A 17,758-nucleotide genomic window follows, 5' to 3' on the forward strand; every position below is an offset into this window, starting at 1 on the left:
AGGCCAGGGACCAGCAGTGTGTGTACTACTGGGGCCAGTGATACCACTGGGGCACATGAGATGGTTTTTCAGTAACATGACTAAAACCTGAGTGGGGCCACTAGACTCCTGGTCTGATACCCACAGGCCTGGCTGCTTCAGTAAGGCAGAAATAAACGGAACTGGCAGACTTGATGGGGAGGCTGAGAACCTCACTGGTTCACACTGGGACTAAGGGAGGGGCCGGCCGTGCTCAGGAGGAGGAGGAGGAGGAGGAGGCCAACAGGCAGTAATGAGAAGCACTCCAGTTACTGTCCGTCAGATCCTCAGTGTACTTCCCAAGGGGGCCGATCCACCCAGCTCAGTGGTACTAAATGCCCTGGGACATTCCTGGTAGATTCTTCAGCCCAGTCCCCCAGTCTGGGGCCTCATCAGCCCAATGGCTGGACAAGTCAGGCACACACACCAGTGTAGCCATGGTGACTTTGACATGAAGGAACGGGTCTTACCCCAAACCTTTACAGCTTCACTTCTGGCCTCTTCTCACTACTACCGCCCTTTCTCCCTCGGTCACACAGATTGGGGCGCAGAGGTGGGAAGTTCTGGGGCACTTGGGGGTGGGAGGAACACTTAATCACATCCACAAGGCTGCTATCACCTCTGCCTTGACCAAACGTAGGCCCTGGGCCACAGCGAAACGCCGTCTTCCACGCTCTACCTCATTCCACGGAAATCACAGAGGTGAGAAGGTTCCTTTCTAGAAGAAGCATCAGTGTATTTAAGGAGGGAAATGATACTGCTGGGACTAGGTGGGAAAGGAATTCCTGCCCCAGAGAGGTAGCACTGGGAGAAATGAAAGCCCTGCTGACCTTGCGATTTTAAACAGGAACCACCTCAATTTGGCCCCTTCACTGAGGAGATGAGGAGGTCAGAACTCTGAAGCCAACAACCAGAGAAAAATGCTGCCTGCTTGCGAATGTCCAGTCCTCAGGGACTGTGCAGGAGGAGGTGGGGGAGGAGAGCAGGGGGAACCAGAGGACAAATGACTCACTGCCCTGGGAACAGCCTTTTCCAGACCTCGGGCCAGGAAGCTGCCTGAGGGGGGCCTGGGGCTGGGGCACCCTCCGAGCTCAGGCATGCCAAGGACCCCAGGCCCGGGGGGCCGAGTGCATTAGAGGGAGCACCTATAACCCACCTCGAATCCCACCCACCAACAGGCACAGGAGGAGGGTCTGGGGAGCTTTTGGAATCCTGTGTTCTCTTCTGGTTCTTGAAGGTCAACCCATGAACTAAGCGAGGCCTGAGCAAACTGGAGCCACCTCTCCCTTCCCCCCGGCAGCCCTCCTTTTGGTGCCAGAACAGAAAGAACCACAGAAACAGCAGAATCCAGGCACAACACAGCCGGCTGCTACCTAATTCAGACATACATTGTAACATCTGTCCTTCAGGAGCAACCACCACTAAAGTGCTACTCTAAGCGAACAGCAGAAATCAGCCCTGACCAAAGCACCAGCGTGAAAGGTGTCCCTTCTACCAGGTTCTCACTGGGCTCCGGGTTGAGGTTTTAAAATGTGACGTCAGGCAGCAGGACCAAATGCTCACCACCCTGCTCTCCTCGGTAGAGAATGTGTATGTGTGTGTGTGTGTGTGTGTGTGTGTCTGTGTGTTCGGTCCTGACCACTGACAGTAGTTCAAGGGTAAATTAAAAACACGAGGTTGACATTCTTATAAAATTGTTGGTTGGTGCAGCCACACTCCTATCACCTTGCCTGTCTATAAGCAGAGAGAAACGTCCACATCAACACCAAAATAAAACTGATTATTTCTGGAAGAAGAGATCTGGGGTAAGGTTTTGCTTTCTTTTTTCAACTTGTATGTATGGCTTACTTTTTAAAAAATGATCATCTATGATGTTTATAAAAACAACCCATTACTTTAAAAACTGCCAAAGGATGGCACAAGGAGATGCATTTGGTAGCTCATTCATTCTCATGGCAAATATTGAGCGAGCAGCTCAGGGTCCAGTGTGAGAGAGAGACCGCAGAGGACACACACACGTGGACAGGGAACGCAGCACAGCGATAGACACAGTCCAGAAAACACAAATGGGGCAGTGGTGGCCTCTGCAGGGGTGACATTTAGGTGGAGACTTGGAGAGCAGAGAGGAGCCGGCCCTGGGACGCCAGAAGACGGAGCATCTGGCCAGAAGAACCACAGAGCAAAGCCCAGGAGGCAGGGGCTCCCGGAGAGTAAGGGGAGCCCGGGAAGAGCGGTGCGGCTGGGACCAGCGAGCTGAGACGGGCAAGGCAGCAGGGCGCAGAGCACAGTGGTCAGGAAGAAAACGATTTTACTGCAAGTGGGGTGGGGGCTTTTAAGCAGGAAAATACACAATTTGATTTACATTCTAAAAAGATCTGTCTGGCTGAGGAGAAAATGGGCTGGGGTAGGAGAGGAAAGGAGAGCAAACGGCCTCCTTCTGGAAGGAAGATGTACAGTGATCCAGGCAAGAGACCATGGTGGCTTGGATTGCAGATCAGGGTTTCTCCACCATCGCACAATGACACTGGGGACCGGACAGCTCCTCGTCTCAGGGACTGTCCTGCGCACTGTATGACATGAGTGGCACCCCGGGCCCCCACGTACTACATGCCAGAGGCACACTGCCAAACGTGCCCTGGGGGCAGAAACTCCACCCCCCCCCCCAGAGAACTGCAGCACTTGGGGTGGCGGGCAGTGCTGGTAGGGAGCAGCTGAGAGAACCCTAATGTGTTCTGGGGGTGGGATGGCAGGACCTGCTGAGGAACTGACTATGGAAGATGAAAGAAAGAGAACACTCAAGGAAAATGTGCATCATAACATAAAAATATGGTTTAAAAAATGAGCTGTTTTCACTCCTTTTACAAAACTGCACTTTCATTCCTGGCAGAGCAATACAGAGGGGGCAGGTGAGGGCCAGAAGCACAAGGTGTTTGGGGGTGGGGTCACTGGAGCTTTCTGGGGTCCCTGTGGTCTCCATTTCCTGTCAAAGATGCTGAGTGGGGCACTGGCTGTCACCATAATAAAAGCCTGTTATGAGATTCCTCCCAAAAGTGCTACATTCTCCCAGACTAATTAGCATCATCCTTTTCAAGCCCTTGAAGGCTGAGAGAAGCAAACACAGAGGAGTTGAGCATTTCACACTCTGGAAGGGGTAGGAACTTGGTTGTTGGCCTCCAATCTACTCTAAATGTGTCACAGCTGTGTGGAGCATGGGGGTGAGGTGGGAAGGGTAAAAGTGATTCATTCAGGGATGAGGCAATGCTTTGCTGAAAAAACAGTTAAATGTTGTCTCTGAAGCTATTCTCCCTTAAAACAGCCCAGGGTCTCTAGAGGCAGGCATGAGCCAAATACCAATTACTAAAGACAGGTCTGAAACCCAGAAGTACCTAGACTTGCTAGGCCAGGATGTGCCCTGCACAACAGCAGGGGGCGCTACTCACACAACAGCCTGTAGGTCCGCCCCTTGGGACAGGGTAACGTGACAGCCCTGCTTGGGAAGACAGACGTCTTAAGTCCCGCATTTAAAATTCCTAGTGTTCTCTTTAAGATAAATGTTCTGGGATTAAATGATAATGGAAATAAGCGATGTACAAAAGAACATGTCGACTTCTTTGAGAATATGAACTGAATGTTCATCTCTGGAGGCAGAGTTCCTCAGGATGTGAAAGTTCATCCCTGTCACTGAAGAAAGAAGAGGAAGGGGGAGGCAGCGAAAGCGATTTCTAAAAGGTCACACACAGGGCTGCTGAATTCTTGAATCCCAGGCCTGAGTTTCTGATAGGGCACTTCTAGCTCCTGAGAAGGAGACCAGGTTCAGAGCGGGGGTGCTCCAGGCTGGAGGGGCAGAGCGGGGATGCTTCCTAGCAGGGACAGGCCCGGGTCTTGTTACAGTGAACCCCAAAGGCCGGGCCACATTGCTTTGTCTGAAGGAACTCTGCGGTATCAAAGGATGCCTGAAACAAAGGATGCCTGAAACGAGTCCCACTATGTCCAATGGGACGCAGATAACTGGCCTGGTCCGCCAGGCACTTGTGGGAATGGCATCAACTCACAGGACTGGATGGCCGTGCGGACAGGGGTGCTGGCCTTGCGGGCAGGAGGCCAATAAAAAACACAAAGTGTACTGGACTCAGAACCAGATCCAAGACCAAGCCCGTCCCTGCTACTTCGAAAGTGCCCGTGGGCGCACTTGGAAGCTTGAGCGTGGATTTCTACTGTCCGTGACATGGGGCCCAAGTGAACACACACTTGTCTTGTGGTACAGCATCTGCAGGAGGGTGCTGCGGAACGACGCCGTGCCCTCTAGATACGCAGCACCATCAGAACACCCTCACATAATAACTGTAACAAGTGTTTATTTTTAGGCAGGATGGCTCTCTTCAGCTATAAAATGTCATTTATATTATTTGACCTCCCTCTCACCATACCATAAGGATGTAAAAATAGCTTCAGTTCTAAGAAAAGGCCCCAAGTTTCCACACTACTCCTCACTCTTTTCCTTCCCCACTCAGCCCTTAGCAGTTATTTTATCAGCAATCCGAGAGGAGCCTTGAGGACCACTCACCGTCACCACCACGTAGAAGCACCATATCACCGAGCTGAGATAAAAGACAACCAGCTGTCCAGATTCGTTGAACTTGCTGTGTTTGACCTTAGAGAGATGAAGCCGTTTGCTGAGTCTCTAAAGAATAAAGAGATTCCCACATATTAATATACTAGTGTATTGATAACGAACAGGCAAGTTTCAAAGTCCTGCTTCTTCCCATGAAAAGGCTGAAGTTTGAAGCGAGCTGTAATCCAAGGTATTTAGTGTAAGGCGATTGTGTGCACATAGTGCTTGGTCTAAAGCAAGCATTTTGAGAAAGCAGCAAGATTAATGTCCTCAGCCTAGACATAAAGAACACACCCTCCAACCAAAGCATGTATGACAGGCCACGTGGATGCTGTCCTGTCAGAGTTCAGCCAGTTCTCTCCCGTGCAGCAAATACTGCTGTACACCGGCTACAGCAGCCTGTGGCAGGGCCAGAGACCCAAGTGTGGTGAGAGGCATCTATTTGGCAGGACCAACAGGGGCACAAAAATCAGGGGTGAAGAGGTACAGAGCTCCTCCGAGGTGAGCGCCTACAACCCAAGGCATCTCCCCAGTTTCTGACTTCAGAATCTGGACACATCACTTACATCTACAATGTACTCCTGAACCAGAGCGTGCAAGATGACGGTGATGAAGATGTAGAACAAGATTGTGACCAGGTCCTTCGGCCCGTAGTGGTAGTGCACGGTCTCGCTGTCTGAGGAGGTAACAAGAGCCACGTCAGCATCCCTGGTGTGAAGAAACTCTCTAGAACCCCAAACTGAAAGGAGATCCGAAGGAGAATGTGCCCTCAATGCTTTCTTTCGGCTATAAACCCTCCCCTCAGAAGAAAGCGTTTCTTTCCTATAATCCTACCTCCCGACTTGACCCTTGCAAAGTGCCAATGGGAAGGGCTCAGGGGAACGAAGCAGACCCCAATTTGGGAGGGCTCCATCCCGAGTCTGGGCAGGAGGGCACAGCGGTCACAAGCCAGGGGCTGGATCACTCCCTGGCTGTGTGACTATGGAGAAGTGACAACCTCTCCGAGGTGCAGTTTCCTCCCCTGTAAAATGCGACTGCAGTTATACTTCCCCAGGGAAGCACAGCACAGGGCTTACGAGTGTGGACTCAGAAGTCTGTGCTGGTATAGCAGCTCTGTCGCTTACTTCCTATGTGATTTGGGGGTGCCTCTAATGTGTGGCCTTTCTGTGCCTCCACTTACTCATCTGTAAAATGAGGGTAACAGCAGTTTCTGTATTGTGTGGTTACTGTGAGAATTAGATGACTTAATAAATGCAAAGTGCTTAGAACAGTATCTGTAGCAAAGTAACTGCTATATATGCATTTGCTATTTTTGTTGTAAATACTGAGAGAATTACATTATTGAGAATAAGATGAGATACTTTGTAGGCAAGGTGCTTATCACAGTGCCTGTAACCATGGTAAGCCTGCAATATAGGGTAGTTTATTAAATTATTTAATAGTAATCTATTAGAATCCCAAATATGTAAGTCTTATAAAGCTTGGCCAGTACAGTCTCTTGCGTTTGAGTCAGCAGACTGCAGGATTGCAAGAGTCTGTGAACTTGGGTCTGGATTTTTGCTGCTTGGTAAGTCCCCTCCCGCCAGCAGATGCTCTGATCATTCATCCTTCCAGCAGTGCTGCTTCGCGCTGAGTCACATGCATGAGTCATCTCTCTTTGCTGAGACGCAGTCACCAGAAGGTAGGTGAGTTGCAGGGTGGCCACTGACCAAAGTAGACCCAGCTCTCTGAGAGCCAACCCACAGCATCAGCCACCTGGACTGGGAGAATGTGAGACTGGGTGGTCATGGGGGACTGTGGAGGACGGCAAGGACAGGGAGCATATGAACTCTGAAATCCAACAAACTTTCCTCTTTCCTCTCCCCCCTCCTTTACACAAAGACCTACTCTGTGAGAGGCACTAGGCTAACAGTTGAAATGTGGATAGAAGACACCGTCCCAGCTTCACGGTGCACAGTACTGTTACCTACAGACAGGCACGGGGCACCAAGAGGTAGAGAGCAACACAGGGAGCCAAGGCAAGTGAGGACCTGACTTGGCGCAGGTGAAGGTGGTGAGGTAGCAGGTAAGGGTGAACAGGAAACCCAGGGATGAGTAGGCATGGTCAGGTGGTGATGCGGGGCATCCTAGGTAGGGAAGGCAGCATCTGCAAAGGACTTAGGGAATGAGACTGGAAAGCTACGGGAACCGGGGAGGCCGCCATGGGTGATGAGGCTGCTGTGAACGGCCTGGGCGCCACACGAAAGGGCGTGGGCTTTATCCTGAAGGCTATGTGGAACCATCAAAGAATTCTAATTCAATGGGACTATAATCATATTTGGGTTTTGGGAAGGTTTCTCTGGCAGCAGTGAACAGCATCATGCCTGGAGGTAAAGGCCCCGGATAAGGAGCTGTCCCCGTGATGCAGGTAAGGAACAGCAAGGGCAGGAGAAGAGAGCTGAAGGGGTGGACAGGGCTGTCAGAGACAGAGAATGGGCAAGACTGGATGGCTGCCCCTCCAAAGGGGCTGAGACCTGGGAGGGGGCATCAGGCACTGAGGACCCGAGGAGAAGACCCTGGCCATGGAGCAGAGATAGGAACGGGGCTCTGCCTCTTCTTTCTCCTCTTCTGTCTCTCGTCCATCAGTGAAGCTCAGATTACATTTCCTCCGTGTTTTTCAGAAGGGAGGATCAAAGGAGACTAATTAGATAGCAGCATATTTTGAAACCATAAAATTACTAAACACATGCAAAGTTTCATCATCAAGACCAGCATTTTCAGGCAAAATGGAATTTAAAAGCACAGTCCAAAAACAGTGAAATTACACTCGTCAAGACCTCGGATTTTCCATTTTAAAGCATGTATGGGGTCACCTACCGCTCTTCACAAATGCCATGGTTCCAGGGATGTAACCACAGCCTTAAGTCCTTCTTGAAACAAGAAGGAATATGTGAAATGATACATTCTTCTGTTCCTTCGCTGTTGAGAGTGACATACACACTTGACCGTTAACCAATAAACCACGAGCAAGGCTCCATGCTGGGCACTAAGCAGATGGCAATGAACAAGGTGGGAACTACCCTGCCCTTCTGGAGCTTACAGGTACACATCAAACTCTCCTGCACTGAAAATCCAGAGGCCAAAGAACACTAAACAACAAACAAGCAACCACATTAAAAAATGGCAAATAGATATTTCTCCAGAGAAGACATCTCAATGGCCAACGGGCACATGGAAAGGTGCTCAGCATCACTATCATTAGGGAAGTGGAGATGGAAGCCAGTGAGATGCCACCTCACACACATGAGAATGGCTACAGCATGGGAGGGAAGGGAAGCAACAGAAAATAACAAGTGTTGGTGAAGATGTGTATAAATTAGAATCTTTGTGCGTTGCTTGTGAGAATATAAGATGGTATAGTCACTGTGGAAAACAGCATGGCGGTTCCTCAAAATTAAAAACAGAATTACCATATGACCCAGCAATTCCACTTCTGGATATATACTCAACAGAACTGGAAGCAGGAGCTTGCAGAAATATGTGTACACACAGGTCCATAGCAGCATTATTCACAATAGCCAAAGGTGGAAACAGCCCAAGTGTTTACCAACAGATGAATGGAAAGACAAAATGTGGTATACACATATTTGATAGAATATTATGCGGCTGCAAAAGGAAATCCTGTCATGTGCTACGACTTAGATGAAGCTAGAAGACACTATTCTAAGTAAGATAAGCCTGTCACAGAAAGCAAATACTGTATGACTCCATCACAAGAAGTTTCTGGAGCAGCCAAACTCACGGAAACAGGAAAGAGAATGGTGGTGGCCGGGGAGGGGTAGAGAGGACTGGAGAATCGCTGCCCAATGGGTACGAGGTTTCAGTTTTGCAAGATTGGTTGCCCAGCAATGTGAGTGTACTTAATGCTACTGAACTGGACACTTCGAAATGGTAAAGATTGTAAATTTTATATTTTGTGTATTTTATCACAATTTAAAACAAACACAAGTGACCAGGTATGATTAAGTGCTCTGACAGAGAGTGAGGGCTGATGGTGAAATGGCAGGAGCAGAACCTCAAGGAAGGTGGTTGAGGAGGGGGCTGGGAGTGTAGCAGGGAGAGCTGGTGAGGGCGGAGGACTGAGGGACGGATAAAGCTGGAGGGCAGGGTGGGGCAGGCTGCAGGGCTAGAGGGCCACGGGAACACGGGCCCCCTTACAAGTCATGGTAAAGTACCTGAAAGGCAGTGGAAAGCTACTGGAGGGTACATATTTATATCCATCCCTCTCCTGCCTTTTGTTGAATGGGTTGGAGAGACAGGGAGAGCAGTTAGAAGGCGCCTGCAGGGATTGCAGGCCAAGGGGTGGTGGTGGGTGGCCGGCGCTAGGACCGCAGCACAGCGGTAGAGAGAAGACCAGTTTAGAGAGAGATGGGTGATGAGATCAAAAGAACCAGCTGATAGACTGACTGGCTGTGGGGAATGATTCTAGAATTCCTTCCGGAATCTCATCTGTAATCTGTAGTCCTCCAAGGTTTCACAATTCTTCAGCGTGTGCTATCTTGCTTAATCTTCTGAACCATCTCATAAGGTGAGCAAAGAAAACAAGTGAAGAAACAGGATTCAGAGAATTAAGGAAAATAGGCCATTTCTTAGGTCTCCCAGTGTCCAAAAGCCACCTCGGGGTCAACCCAACCCCCTCGTCCTCCCCCGGCCCTGAGTCCTTACTGGTAAGAAGCCACTCCTTCGACCCCTATCTCCTGCAATCCCAGCAGGCAGCATCATTTGCGAACACCCCAAAGCTGTGCTCTGATTCATACATTATCTCTATGCTTCCCTTTATGTGATATCCTCCCTTTTTGATCAGAACACGAAAGTAAATTGATTTGACCCCCATCTGCTTTCAACACAGCTTTGGAGACTGAAACTTTGTGTTTTTCTAGGAGGCTACAGACAAATTAATGCTTTTGATTTTTCTCTTTTTAAATTGTTGGTTGCTCATTAATTTTTATAAACTCCTCCTCCCTACCCAAGTTTGAGCTCCTACTCTGTAAGCACTGTTCCGTCTCACATGAGTTCTAAGAAAGAATGGCAGTAGTTTGGCAGTAATGTGTCATTTTTTTAGATGAGAAAGCATCAGCACATCTCTGAGCTATTAGACCAAAGAGGTGATTCTGGTCACAAGTCACAGCAAAATGCCTACAGAGACCACCAGGAGGGTAATGACACAAATGAGCAAAGTGGTCCAGGTGTCTAAAGGTAAATCCTCGCCACACAGAGGTCTGCTGCATTGAATAGGAATAGTCTTCCTTCCACAGTACACTTTCCACTGTTTTTCCTTCAACGTATCTATTGCCCTCTTGGTCTATCTTTCTCATTTCCACCTGGAGAGAGGAACAAGCTTAAGAATTACCCACTTTTCTTTAACCTTAATAAAACAAAACCAACAGTTAAGACTGGGATAAATGGAGACAGACAGTCTCCATGTTGGGGACACACACACACACTAGAGAGGAGCAGCGACTGTGGAAAACTGCAGATCATGTGCCCCAAGGGGCTAAAGGAAGGGGTGGGGAAGGTGCTTCTCAGCCACTGTGGCCATGGGGAGGGGCACAGCCCAGTGTGGCCCCATTCCCAATATTTCAAAAGCAAAGACAGAGACCTTTACATGAAATCATCTGATTTTAAAATATTGGTGACTAATTCAAAAACTTTGAAAACACTTTATGGGCCAACACCAAACAGGCCAAAGAAAACGCATCTGAAGCCAACTCTGACCATGGGCCACAAATTTGCACTCTCCAGCCTAGATGACCCATGACACCTTTCCAACACCACTCTCCTACGAGCCTTCTTCCTCCACACCCACCCCGCCTGGAGTACATCAATGAGCCCTAGTGTAGAAACTCATCTAGTTTTGGAAGAGAGCACCTTCAATTTCAATACTGATCTTCCCACTATAGAGGAGTTATCCCATCTCCCACCACAAGTGACACTTGCATTGTTTGAGCACAGTTTTAAAGAACAACTTAAATAATCAATAAGAGCCTTGGTTGTTTCGATAAGCTCTATTACCAGCGGTCCCTTTCTGGGAGTAACATTCTTACTGACCTCCTGTTTTCCTTCCTCTGACTAAAGAGATGTTTTTCTCTTTCCTTTGGTGTCACCTGTAAGCGCTTCTCCTGCCTGCCTTTACATGTTCCGATCTTACCTCGTCACTGCTGTGCAGGCTCTGCCCTTCTCCTGTGACCTGAGCTAGTTGGCAGCCACTTGGTGTGCTTTTCATATCCCCTTAGAATCCCCAGCATTTGCCAACGAGGCTTCTGCCTCTGTCTGAAAAACCGGTTGTTTAAATAGCATCAATGCACAACTTAGATGCTTCTCTCCTGCCCAGGTTCCTTCATAAGCCCTGCAAACCTGCATTTGGTTTCTGTACTTACAGTCAACTCTGTTTTCATGTTCCTTCAAATCTTTTACAATATATATAGGGTGCAGCAGAAGTAAGGACTGCTTGAGTGTGGTTGGTAGGGTAATAATATGGCTGTAATAAACTATAGTTTTAATTTGAATATTTCACCTAAAATGCTATGTGGTGTGCTTGAGTGTGATATTGATATGTTACAGAATTACATGCTTATGATTTTGTAATAAAAAAGAGGCATTATCTGTGCTGGACCCCTGTATATTTATATGAATCTGAACTTAAGTGTGAAAAAACTCCACCATTAGCAAAATCAAGAGGCAAATGATCACCTAGGGGGAAATATTTACAATTCAGATCATACACAGAGGGCTAAGCTTACTAATATGTAAGGAGCTCCTAGAAGCTGGGGATAAAAAAGACAGAATAGGCAAAAAAGATAAACAGATAATTCACAGAATAAAGAAAACACAGATGGCCCTTATACATTTAAAAAGATGCTCAACCTTTCACAGAAGAGAGATGCAAATCAAAACTACAATGAGATACCACTTTATATATATCAGATCGGCAAAAATCCGGAGCTCAACAATGCACTCCTGCTGAGGCTATGGGGAACTGGCCTCTCACACACTGCTGGTGAGAACGCAAACCAACCATCTCTTTGGGAGGGCAACGTGGCAGTTTTTATGGAGATTACAAATGCATTGGCCATTTGTAATCTTGGCCAGATTATATGTGGAAATGCAGAAATTCTATTTCCAGGAATTTATCTTACAGTTAATACCTGCTTTGTTCAAAATAACATGTGTACAAGGCTATGCACGGTAGTGCTGTGTTTAACAATAAACTAATGGGAACAACCCAAGTTGTTTTCCTCCACTGGGGACTGGTTACACAGCCAGAGTCACAATATTGCACAAAGTGTGGCTGTGGACTCACAGCGTCAGCATCACCTGTGAGCTTCGAGACATACATTCTTGCACACCTACCCCAGGCCTATTGAATCAGAAACTCAAAATATAGCCCAGAAATCCAGGTGATTCTGATTCATGCTAAAATTTAACAAGCACTGATGTAAACAAAGCAGCTGCTTTTCAAAATCAGAGAGAAACGAAGATCAAGAACAAGTAAAGCTAATCAGGAGACAAAAAACAGAACAGTAGTTACACTGCGGGGCTTGTCGGCTAGAAGGAGCACGAGGAAGCTGGGAGGGCTGTGCCTTCATCTAGATGATGGTTCGTTACATGGGCGTGCACATGTGTAAGAACTCATGATGCAGGGCTCTCGTGTGTGCTTTGCTGCATGTGTTATGTGGACTTCAATAAAATTTCTGAAGAAAATGATGATGCTCTCTACATAGTAGAGATAAAATGATATCCAGAATGCATTATTTAGTGTAACGAAAAAGCAAGGCATAAATAGAATACACGGGATTCCACTTACTATTCAAAAAAGGGGGAAAAGAAAACAATGTATTTGTATTTGCGTGAAGAAACCCTGGCAAGTGACATAAGAAATTCTGTAAGGATGCACAGGGCACCCAGTGACTGCCCACAGGGGAGAGGGTGTCAAAGGAAGGGAGGGCAGCTGGGAACAGGACTTTCACTCTAAGTTTCTGTACAGATTTTACTTGGACCACGTGAGTGTGTTTTCTATTCAAAATTTTAAATAAACACATATTCAAATTCTTCCTGCTTTGTACAAATACAATTTTGAAAGTGGTGTCTTCCCTACCTCGCTGCTCTGTTTTCTTGTTTTGTTTCCCCATTGTGGCCCAGACCACACATGAAAGACCCGAAGCTCGTGTCTGGAGTGCCACCTGCCTACCCTGTGATCCAGGGTCTCTCTGCCTCAGCTAGCTTTTCTGGACAATGGGGAGAATGCCATCTACCTTTTCTCACAAACCTGTAAGGATAGTGTGGATAGCCAACTTAGGAACTGGAAAATAATGTGCTACACAAATAGGCGAGATCATTATGACTGCTTCCAACAGAAAGAATCAGAAGCTAAAGGACAGAACAGTCACCACCTGGCACAAACAAGAACACTCCACTTGGGGTGCTCACGTAGGCGAATGCTATGAACAACTCTAAGCCATTCACTCAGCATTGGCTCTGGGCCTGGCACTGTAGAGAGCACATCTCATAAGCGGCATCACTGACTCCTCACAGTAATCCTGAGAATTAGCCTCATCTACAGACATGCAGCTGAGGCTCAGAGGCCAGCAGTAACTCTAACCACGAGCAGATGCCAAGGGCCAAGGCCTCCCCCTACCTTCCCCCCAGGCCTCTCTGCTCCCCGGCTCCCCTTCAAATCACACAGAGAGTGCATTCATTAAACCCCCAAGGTGCCAGGGAAAAAAGAGGAGCTGAGAACAGGCACGGGGCACACGGCAGCATTCTGAGCTCCACCCTGGTCCATCTCCCCAGGCTGCCAGCCACATCCTCTCCAACCTCCCCACCGGACGATGTGGCCTGTGGCATTTGAACTGTAAGTGCCATTGTGGTTCTCACATGCACACACACTGTTAGGGGCTGAATGATGGTTCCACCACCCAACGCAGCAAAAGACGTGCTGGAGTCCTAACCCACAGTACCTCAGATGTGACCTTATCTGAAGATAGGGTCACCGAGTTGAAATAAGGTCATCTGAGCAGGCCCGAATCCAAAAGGACGGGTATCTTTATTAAAAGGGGGAATTTGGACACAGACAGACCCACAGAGAGGGAAGACAGTCATCTATAAGCCAAGGAGGAAGACGTGGAGCAGAACTTTCCCTCACAGCTCTCGAAGAGACCCACGCCGCCGACACCTTGTTTTTGGACTTCCAGCTTCCCTAAATGTGAGACAGTGAATGTCTGTTGTGTAAGCCACTCATCCTGTGGCACTTTGTCACCACATCCCAAACACACACACACACACACACACACACAACCCCCACCCCCTTCAGGATGCCCAGAGAGACATCCCCGAGACATAGCCGAGGAGTCTTGAAAGTTTCATTTGAACCCCATACTGCATGACTGGATTACATTTTCTCCAGTTTTACAGTAAGGTAGGAAGACAAGAAAAGGACATTTTTATAACGTAAAAAGATGTAGCAAAAATAAAAGAAGCATTAAAGAGAATTTAGAAATAAAAGTGCATGGTTTTCTTGATATGCCGTTTCTTTAATGAGGCTGTGACACCCACTGTGGCCTTCAGAAAAGAAAGGGCACAGCTCCCAGGGACCAGGCGCACAGTCTCCACAAAGTTCACAAACCTCAGGCTTCTACCGCAACCGGCCTGGGCAGGCCACAGGTAGCCGGGAAAGAATGCCTACAGCTGCAGAAGGTGTGAACTTTGTTTTCCCATTTCATTGAAAGCCATTATTTCCAAAAGAACAAGTAAGTGAGAAAAATCATCCTACCTAGAAGGAAGAAAAGATGTGATCAGAAGAAATGGAATGAAAAGAAGTAAAAATGTGGGGTGGGATCCAGGTCAGAGGTTGGGTGAGGAAAGGGAGAGGGCCAAGTGGTTCAGACGTGACGAAGGAGAAGAGGCCGCCGAGGCCACAGGACAAAGTCATCACCACCAGGGCCTGGCCACGGTTCCGGCACTTCAGACTGGTTAATGACGCGCCACCACAACTCAGCGGTTCTCCTTCCTTAAACCTCTGGAAGTTCCACACTGAACAGGATCGACTCTCTGGACTATGACAGGAAATTGAATGAAATCAAGTTTAGGCTGGAAGGGGTCACTTCTGAGGTGCTGGTTACATGAACAAAGACGTGTTCACTGGGTGAAAATTCATGGAGCTGATGGTCTGTCTGCTTTTCTGCACAATTGTTAAGACTTAAATTTTAAGTGCTGTGATCTGAATGTTTGCAGCTCCCCACCCTCTCCACCCCAATTCCCCTGTTGGAATCCTAGCACCCAGACTAATGGGGCTAGAAACAGGTTCTCCGGGAGGTGCTGGGTCATGTGGGTGGAGCCCGCATGGATGAGACTGGCACCTTGTGAGAGACCCCCACAGAGCCCCAGGCTCTTCCGCCATGTGAGGACACAACGAGAAGTCTGTGACCTGAAAGATAGCCCTCACCTAACCATGTTGGCACTGAGCTCAGACTTCCAGCCTCCAGAAGTAAAAGAAACAATTTTGTTGTTTATTAGCCATCCAGTGTGCAGCATTTTGTTATAGCAGACTGAATGTACTAAGACAGTAAGTTTACTGGAAAAAAAAATCAACTCCAGAACTGGCTCTAGTCCTGGATCAGCAGCTCCCGCCCTTTTTCAGAGGGCCTCCAGTAATGCCAGGGATGCTGAGGTTTCTGGTTTCTCATATTTGTAAATATAGGATTTTGAAGCCAAAGGGGATCTTAGTGGCTGTCTGGTGTTTGGTCCGAGGGACCAGGATAGAGCCAGGGCTCTGCCTCCCTAGATGGGGTCCCCCTTTGCCTACCAGCCTATTTAGCAAACCGAACCTTCCCACAGCTTCCCTGGGCCCTGGTGCTGCATAAGGTGTGAGAAGTCCAGCCCTTCCTCTGCCCTTCCTGGCGCATCCTTGGGACTGTCAATCAACTCTGCACCCCAGTTCCCTTGGCTATAAAAGGGCCGGCCCAGCCCATGTGAGTCTCAAGTCTCACCGCTGGACAGGCCGCAGGTCTGGGCTGGGGAGTTTCGTTTGTAATCAGTAAGACTTCCATCTCCAGGGCCATTGTTGCCCACCTGTCTCTTCCCTTTTTCGTCCCTCACAAGCTCATCTTACAAAGAAGGGTTCAGTTTGGTATGTGATGCCAATCTTTCAAGTCCATAATACAAACACAAGACAAGACTAATTCCTGGCAGCCAGCACAGGGAACAAAAACACACTCGGAGCCTTGGATAAAGTCCTTCGGCTGAATGAAGCTTTAAAACCATCTGTCTGAGGTTGTTTTTGCAGGGCAGTTTGTCTCATCCTAGAAGGGACTGTGAGAACAATGGCCAAGCTATGGTGTGGGAGGTTCTCAGGCTTTTCATCTCTAGCTTCAAAATGCCACACAGCAGCTGGTGGCCATAAAACCGGCTGGGGCCAACAGAGCCCAGGGATGGGTCCTTGTCACCTTTCATTACTGCAAAACAAACCCTTCTCTAGAAGAGGTCCCCCCCCCCCCTCCGTCAGCCTTTTGTTCTAGGGGTGCAGCAGCAGGCAGGCTCCGGGATATCAGAGCTCTGAGATTCCTACCCACACTGCCTTGCAAACGTGTCTCTGACTTCTGAGGGCACCACAGCCCTGGCCTGAAACCACATGCACCCAGCGGGACTGCCTACCTCCCCCAACCCTACAGACCAAACACGTAGGAAAAACAAGATTCAGAGAGAACAGAAAGATGCAAATGAGTCAAATGAGTCACGGGATTTCATGAGTTGCCCTGTCATACCTTTGGGGTTAGAAGGATGGGGTCATTTGAAAGCCGACTTGGAGCTTTCTTCCCAGGGCACTTAGAGCATGGCTTCTGACTTTAACCAGGAATCCCGTTCTGACACAGTAGGTCTGTGGTGGGTCCTGAGAGGCTGTGGTTTCTAACAAGTTCCCAGGCGTGCTAATAGTGTGGGTCTGTGAACTATCTGAGTGGCAAGTGCTTTGGAGGCCTCCTGAGGCTTCCTGTCCTCAGGAAACACTAGCGATGAGGCAGGGACCATCACCTTCAATCTTGCAGATGAGAGGGGGAGACCCAGATGTTAAGTGGTTTGCCCAAGACAATTCAGCAAATTAGTGGCACAACGCCAAACAACCTTGCAAACACTTAGCCTGTTTGAGTCACCTGTTCTATATCAGAAGGGACGCCAGCAGGCCTTGAGTATGTCTGTGTGGCAAAAAAAAAAATCAAACCTCTAATCTTTGCTGACCTTGTACAGTCTTTATATTGCTTGCCATAATACCAGATGCTTTGTGGTATTTTCATCAGAAAGAAGACTCAGAGTATCTAATGGTAAGACCAGAAACCTGACATTTTATTCCTTGCCAGAGCTGGACAGGGTGCATGGCAGATAGACAAAATACCGGATGGCCAGCTGAACTTCAATTTCACATAAAGAGCAATTTTCCAGTATAATTATGTTCTATGCATAATTCGAGATACACTTACAGTAAAAAAAGTATTTGTTGTTTTATATAAAATTCAAATTTAACTGGTGATCTTAGACTTTTTTCCCCTAAGTCTGATAACCCTAACAGGGTTGCAAGTGGGAACAAGGAGACTAGGGATTTGGTAACAAGGAACATTTCCTGCTTCACTGCTGTTGACCTTAAAGAAAACCGCAAGGATGCTGGCGTGGCAGGCACTCCACCAGGATGCACAAGTTATTACTGCAACCTCTGTGCCCACCTCCTCTTTAAGCTCATTTCCCTGAACGGAGCTTCATCTTCCTAACTGACCTATAATGTGACAAAACCCTACATTTATAGCTGGTGTTATGAGCTGAGTCGTGTCTCCCAAAATTCATACACTGTCGAAGTCCTACCCTTGCACCTCCAGAATGTGACCTGATTTGGAAACAGGGTTGTTGAAGACGTCATCAGCTGAGATGAGGTCATAGTGGAGCAGAATGGACCCCTGATCCAATATGACTGATGTCCTTGTCTGAGGGGGACATCTGGACACAGAGACTGACATGCACGCAGAGTGAAGGCCATGGGAAGACTGGCCTTGTGCTGCCACAAACCAAGGAACGAACGACCAGGAGCTGGGAGAGAGGCCGAACAGACCC

At 48.1% G+C, this 17,758-nt stretch overlaps 1 protein-coding gene across 1 annotated transcript in view; it reads right to left on the reverse strand.

Annotated features, from left to right (window-relative positions):
• The window catches only part of TRAM2 (translocation associated membrane protein 2), a 74,930-nt gene that overhangs the window by 13,899 nt on the left and 43,273 nt on the right, over positions 1–17,758 (reverse strand). The window contains exons 3-4 of the mRNA XM_045842968.1: positions 5,197–5,306; positions 4,583–4,699 (exon numbers count right to left, since the gene is read on the reverse strand). Coding sequence (XP_045698924.1) covers positions 4,583–4,699; positions 5,197–5,306 — 227 coding nt within the window. The remainder of the gene's footprint in view (positions 1–4,582; positions 4,700–5,196; positions 5,307–17,758) is intronic.

The sequence above is a fragment of the Phyllostomus hastatus genome, unplaced genomic scaffold (genome assembly GCF_019186645.2).
Source record: "Phyllostomus hastatus isolate PE091 unplaced genomic scaffold, TTU_PhHast_1.1 phas_contig_40, whole genome shotgun sequence".
Lineage (NCBI taxonomy): Eukaryota > Metazoa > Chordata > Mammalia > Chiroptera > Phyllostomidae > Phyllostomus > Phyllostomus hastatus.